The sequence below is a fragment of the Nerophis lumbriciformis genome, linkage group LG21, assembly GCF_033978685.3.
Source record: "Nerophis lumbriciformis linkage group LG21, RoL_Nlum_v2.1, whole genome shotgun sequence".
In the NCBI taxonomy this organism is placed as follows: domain Eukaryota; kingdom Metazoa; phylum Chordata; class Actinopteri; order Syngnathiformes; family Syngnathidae; genus Nerophis; species Nerophis lumbriciformis.
In genome coordinates, this window is record NC_084568.2 from 24,346,157 (window position 1) to 24,353,509 (window position 7,353).

General features: G+C 37.0%; 1 protein-coding gene across 3 annotated transcripts in view; it reads left to right on the top strand.

The window, feature by feature from the left end:
- she (Src homology 2 domain containing E) overlaps positions 1 to 6,116 on the top strand; it is a 35,938-nt gene extending 29,822 nt beyond the window's left edge. For all 3 annotated transcript variants that reach the window (XM_061982577.2, XM_061982579.2, XM_061982578.2), the window contains one exon: positions 654 to 6,116. In XM_061982577.2, the coding sequence (XP_061838561.1) occupies positions 654 to 846 (193 nt within the window). In that variant the 3' untranslated portion in view covers positions 847 to 6,116. The remainder of the gene's footprint in view (positions 1 to 653) is intronic.
- The last annotated feature ends 1,237 nt before the right edge of the window (positions 6,117 to 7,353 follow it).

Here is a 7,353-nt window from a genome sequence, read left to right on the forward strand (position 1 = left end):
TGTGGGGGGGGGCGTGGCCTGCGGCGAAACGCGGTGTGCCAGGATCAGCTTCGAGATCAGTGGCAGGTGCGTAGATGACACAGCTGTGAGTGTTTGTCTGATCACCTGTCGCTCTGTTAAAGACAGCAGTCGGAGAAAGGAGAAAGTGTTGTTGTTGTTGGTGATGGCGGTTGGTGACACACGGACACTAGAAACCATTCATGTGCTCGAGCGAGAAGGAGACGGACAGAAAATGACTATAAAAGGTCCCAACGAACATTTATTGCAAAATAAATTATTGTTCGCCAAGATGAATGCAGCTGTCATGTCCGTCATTGGTGGTCCAAGGAACCCGGAGGAGCGAGAGCCCCACACTTGTCTTTGCAGTCTATTCAATTGAATATAAGTTGAAAAGGATTTGCAAAACATTATATTTTGTTTTTATTTACGATTTACACAAAGTGCCATCTTCACTGGTTTTGGAGTTTGTATTTTTCGCATAGTCCTTATTTTTGACAGGTTATAAAAAATATCAACAATTATCGATATCGACCGATATAAAACACTCTATACAGTTTTCAGCCATTCAGCCCTTGCTGTCAGATACGGATAATGTTTTTCATCCCAAGTTGCCGTTCTAACCGAAAATGCTTTTGTCTCTTCTTGTTTGTCAGGACCAGTCAGAGTTGTGTGCACATCATCGTTGCCCAGACGAAGAGCAGCAAAGGTCTGGGCTACACTCTCGATCAGAGCAGCTGTGTCTTCTCCAGCATCCCCGAGCTGGTCCAGCACTACTGCACGCACAGACTGCCTTTCACCGGAGCCGAGCACATGACCCTGCAGCACGTGGTGCAACGTTTGCACTGAACGTACATGTTACTAAGGTGCACAACGCTCATACTCAAGGATTTTTTTCTTTTTGATGGATTTGAATCCCATGCGGGAGCCAGAAAAGTGTGGTCATGATAACTTGAATGTGAGTGGAGTGAAAGTTCATCCATCACCAATCAAATGAAAACGTAGATGACAACTACACTGACAGGTCTTATGTTATTTCTCGCTATTCTTTGACTGAAGGAATGTCGAGATTCTGATAAAGCTGCTTGAACGAGTAACCCCATTCACTCAAATGACTGCATGTGGCCTTCCCGATTTACACTACGCTTGTGATTACAGTGGAACCTCCAAAGTCAAACCTCCCTTAAAAAATGCATCTTTCGGAATTCAAAACTAAAGAAATAAATCTGCTGCTGAAGTCGCAGTGAGCACCCGGAGATTTATGTTGTTTTCTTTCTAACAATTATCCCTAAAGATTAAAGTTAAAAGTTAAAGTACCAATGATTGTCACACACACACACACACTCGGTGTGGCGAAATGATTCTCTGCATTTGACCCATCACCCTTGATCACCCCCTGGGAGGTGAGGGGAGCAGAGAGCAGCAGCGGTGGCCGCGCCCGGGAATCATTTTTGGTGATTTAACCCCCAATTCCAACCCTTGATGCTGAGTGCCAAGCAGGGAGGTAATGGGTCCCATTTGTATAGTCTTTGGTAAGCCATTCAGAGCAATTGTACATGCATTTGGCTTTTTGTAACATTACCCTATTGAAGCAGACTCCTAGTGTTAGCCATTATTACTGGATGTGCAGCACATGTGTAGAAAACATGCACCTGTTATTAGCATGATGGCACTCTGTGCACACTATAACATACCTGGAAAGCAGGGGCGTCCAAACTTTTTCCCAATAAGGCCCGCACACTAAAATATTTAAGCATTTTGATATTTTTCATGATCAAAACCAAAATAAAGATTTTTTTTTATTTTTTACTTTTAGCGCTACCCTAAAAATAAGTTACTGGGGCGGGGGCCAAAAGGGTTTCACTCATAAAAATGTTAAACATAAATCAATTATTATTATTATTTAATTCAACGCCTACAGCGAATCTCTAAAATCAACTCAGGTTAATAGGTCGATAGAAAGTTAAAAAAAAAAAAAATGTTTTATGAGCTTTTTGTCAAAGAAAACCCTGTTTATGAAGGCAAAAACTAAATATATTATCTATCCCCCAAAACATTTTTAAGTGAAGTAATTGGAGCTTTAAATGTCAATAATTTGTAAAACCATTCATTATTATTTTTTGAACAGGGACAGTTTAAAAAAAAACATGTGTTTATTGGATTTTTGACATATACAGTCCAGAAATACAATTAAACACATGTCAAATTTTATTTTTTTCCTCCACCAAACAAGTAACCCCAAAAAAAACTATATATAAAATAAAATAAAAAATAATAAACGAGAAAAAATAAAAAGTACAAGCAAATATTGACATGAAGCCACACTGCACTACACGATGCAGCAATGCACAAATGCAGACAAAAGACTCATCAATTATCTACCGTTCAATTACTTTTACTTTCCAATCACTGTTCAATCATGGTTAAATTTTAAATTTTTAGGAAACCATCCCATACTTCCTGAAACTTCACAAAACAATTGTTCGACAGGGACAGTTTTTTTTAATTCCCACTAAAGTTTTTGGGCACCCAAAAGGGCCAGCTCATAAAAGTGTTAAACATATATACATTATACATTTATTCATACTTTTTTTTTTTTTACTTCCAATAATGAAGTCTTCAGATGAGTGCTTCTTAAACTTTTTTTTTTTTTTTTTTACCAAGTACCACCTCAGAAATCACTCAGCTCTCCAAGTGCCATAATGAACAGCATTAAATTACTGTAGCGTAGTAGGCCTAAATATTCATTAAAAGCAAGGCAGAGGTTTTATTTAACAAGTATATGTAATATTTTTGGCCACCAAGTTTGAACAGTAAGACTGTGTGAATATTCAATTAAGTAATTCTTTGGCGTACCACTAGATGGAGCGTAAAACCACCACAGTTTGAGAATCAACTTCAGATCTATCTGTCAATTAGAAGTTTTTATCATTTTTTAAATTACTTTCTTGTTTGTTCGCGTTATGCCTTTTTTTGTCAAAGAAAACTTGATTTATTTTTTAATATGGTAAACACATAAAATATGCAATATTTTCCCAAAAAAAATATTTAAAATTGAAATAATTATTAATAAAAAAATATATACACAATTCAGGAAAGGTTAAAAAACCCTAGAGTTGATAATTACCTGTGAATTTTTTTAACGTGTTATCGTTCACATGCACTCACTTACACCAGAACTGGGCAAATTAAGGCCCGAGGGCCGAATGCGGCCCGTTAAGCTTTTTAATCTGGCCCGCCGGACATTCCCAAATAATTTTTTTAGATCTTTAAGATGGAAAGTGTAGCTGCCATTATGATGTGCAGTGATGTTTTCAAATGACCGTAAGTCTTGAACTATACAAAGTATTTTAATGGTTGGAATCTGTACTTTTGCATGATATACTAGTTACTATGGTAATCTAATTAGTTACTATGGTCATCTAAGTCACAGCAGCTCAGACGAGGCACCAAGCAGTGTGGGTGGGGAGCGTTTCCACAGAGTGTTTCCACAGCTGCCAGCCTGAAATGCGGGTGTCAGGGACAGACGCGGAAGGAGATTTTTACAACAAAGTTCTAAAGCTTAGTGATATATCAGATATTTTAGATTTTAGTTGGGGTTTTTTTTACCCTTCGCGTTCATATTTCCTTGTGTTTGTTGCATTTTTGTTGCGTTTCGCTTGATTGTAAAATATGTCGATGGAAAGGGGGTGTGACATTCATATGTTGTCAATATTCAGTGTTTTATCCTTCATAGTTAATATTGTAAATCCCACATTCGTTATGGTCATGTAGTACATTCTGGGTGTCTCATTCAGTAAAAAAATTAAAAATTCCATTCCGTCTGTCATAACGTTTTTAGCATTCAATCAGACATTATTGTGAGGTTTTGTATTAGTGTTCCCTAAAAATAGATATACCGGCCCCCAGACATATATTTTTATTTTTTAAATTTGGCCTCCCCCGAGTCAAAATAATTGCCCAAGCCTGAACGTGAATGTTGCGCATGCACGTGTACCACCACACTAATAAGTCGCTAACCATATTACTCCCGTACTTTTGTTAGTAATACTAGAAAACAAGAAATAATGTCGCACATGCTTTATGACACACAGCATCCCATTATAAATCATAGTAGGGTTGTACGGTATACCGGTATTAGTATAGTACCGCGATACTAATGAATCATATTCCGTACTATACCGCCTCTGAAAAGTACAGGTCCCCCACCCCCCGGACCCCCCGTCGTTGTCACGTCATGAGCATGTTCGGCAGCGCACAATCACAGAGTACTTACAAGCAGACACAGTGTGTAGACAGAAAAGGGAGAACGGACGCATTTTGGCTTAAAAACTAAAGATAAAGGTGAAGTTCTAACACTGAAACGCCCACAGGAAGAGGTGCTTTAAGACATGGCTAGCTAGCTAGCGGCTAAAGACCAGCCGCAGTCGGCAGTGTTTTAGCTACTTCTAAATCACTAATCCTCGTCTCCATGGCGACAAATAAAGTACGTTTCTTACAAGTATCATCCCTCCAGGACGAGGAATAGCTAAACACGCTTCACTACACACCGGCATCAAAATGTAAATAAACGCCATGGGTGGATCTACTCCTAACATTTACTGTAATGATACCAAGTACAGTAGCGTATTTAGTCAATATTACTATGCTTACATTGATATTTTATGGCATCACAATATCTTCTTTCATTTAAAAAGAAATTAATATTTTGTGTATAAACTCAGGAAATACGTCCCTGGACACATGAGGACTTTGAATATGACCAATGTATGATCCTGTAACGACTTGGTATCGGATTGATACTCAAATTTGTGGTATCATCCAAAACTAATGTAAAGTATCAAACAACAGAAGAATAAGTGATTATTACATTTTAACAGAAGTGTAGATAGAACCTGTTGAAAGAGAAAGTAAGCAGATATTAACAGTTAATGAACAGGTAGATTAATAATTATTTTTTACAGTTTGTCCCATTATAATGTTGACAAAATAATAGAATGGAAAATGACACAATATTGAGCTAAATTAGGAGCCTTTGTTTGCTTACTTATTACTAAAAGACAAGTTTTATTTAAGGACTAAATTGCAATAAGAAACATATGTTTAATGTACCCTAAGATTTGTTGTTAAAATAAAACCAATAATGCAATTTTTTTGTGGTCCCCTTTATTTAGAAAAGTATCGAAAAGTACCGAAAAGTATCGAAATAATTTTGGTACCGGTACCAAAATATTGGTATCGGGACAACACTACATCATTTAAGTTAAGACTGTTTGAGTGTGTTTAGGTTTAAAATAATTCACATGAGCTTTCTTGGCATCTTGACCCTGGAACTGATTATATGTGTTTACATTAATTCTATATACGCAATGGAAAAATACAAACAACATAATCGGTTTGGGCTTGGAGGTTCCACTGCACTGTTTCGATCACGTATTCAAACCAAATGTATGTGCGATAAAGCAAGTATGTAATAAGTGAAGTCCTTAAAGCAACACTTTTACAATCTCCTTAACACAGAGGTGCTGACACGTCACAGCGCACTGCCAAACTATTTGGAAAATCAATGCAGCTGATTGGAGTATACTCATTCATCCATCTGCGGCTGTCACTCAAACCTATTGATCCGCCCTGAAAATGAAGCTCATTTGCCAGCCAATCTGTTTGTTAGGAAAAGGAGCTTTGGCCGTTACTGGATGGCTCGGAAGGAGGGTGAACTGCAGAGGGGAGGGACTCATAATGCTACAAGTCAGCAGAATTGTTGAAAATTGCTGAGGTGTGCAAATAAACATGAGATGATGATGTGAATATTGGGGCTTTTGGTGATGAAAAAGTGCTTTCCTTAAATCAGGGGTGTCCAAAGTGGGGGTTTGGGTCCGTTTTTTTATTATGTCTCTTGGCATTTTGTAAAAGTACAAGGATTAAGAAGAGACGGTGGGGAAAAAAAAAAAAAAAAACTATTAGAAAATAATCTAAATCCAAGTAATTTGTTGCTGACACCCAAAATATATTACTACAAAATACATTTTACAGAGAATAATTATTGTTTTGCATCCAGAAAAACAATGTGAAATACATATAAATGATGAATGAAATGAATAAATGAACATTTAACATCACTTTTGCACTTCACGATGAGTTCTTTTGAATTCCACAGTGTTTCTCGCCTCCTTTATCAAAGTGTTGGCACTTTCTTTGGACACATGCTGGCTTATTTTGCAGTCACATTTAATTAAAAAAAACAAAAAAAAACGCAGTCACCAATTCTTTGAATTACACGCTGGCAAACGGGTAAGTGTCAAAACTGAGGTATCACTGTACAGGGGGTCTGGGTTACCTGATAAGTAAGAAAGAGGAATCGATGATACACTATTATCTGATCATAGATGCTACCTGGTGGTTCTTTGAGCACGCTGCAGCGAGTCCTGGATGGTCCCACTCTTTATCACTTCAGTCACACGCAGGATTCTCACAGAGATGAGGCAAAACCTCGTTATTAGATATTACACGTACTGTATTCGTTACATGTAACATAAGTTAAGATGTTGTGTTCTGATAGCATAGGACAGGGGTCCGTAAACTACGGCCCACATTCTGGCCCAATGTCCCAAAAAAAAAAAAAAAAAAAGTGTCTGCACACATATATATATATATATATATATATACACATATATACATATATATATATATATATATATATATATATATATATATATATATATATATATATATATATATATATATATATATACACACACACAATGCGCGTTCACTGGTAAAAAAAAAAGAAAAACGTTTGGGGACCCCTTGCTTAGGCCCAAGCTGTTTGTTTACATGCTTTTTTTTTTATTTCTCTTTGCTATTTGGGCTTATTGGACCCTAATCGGAATAAAAAAGTAAGAATCATCTTTTTATATGATGTACTTAGTCCATAAGTAACAAACGTGTACTTCATGTTTAGTGACATGCTAATTCTTATTTTTACACTTTTTTTTTTCCAAATTCCATTGTATGTTATACTCTTCTGACACCACCAGATGACAGTATAAGTGTTCACAGAAGCGGCCATAAGACCCCAATTCAGTAGTGTACACAATTTTGGAAATAAGCTAAAGCTAAAAGGTGCTGTCCACGCATGTGGCCACTTAGGCCTTTATTAAGATATATCCCCCTGAGAACCAGCATCCCTGGTGTACATTTGTTTTTGTTTTTATTTTATTTTGTCAGTTTTCGGGAACAAAAAATAGCCCTGTTATGCAAAACATAAATGCCCACTGCAGAGGACGATGGTTGCCTGGGGAATAATTGGCACTGGATTAGTTTTAGCATTTATAATGTACAAACCCCGTTTCCATA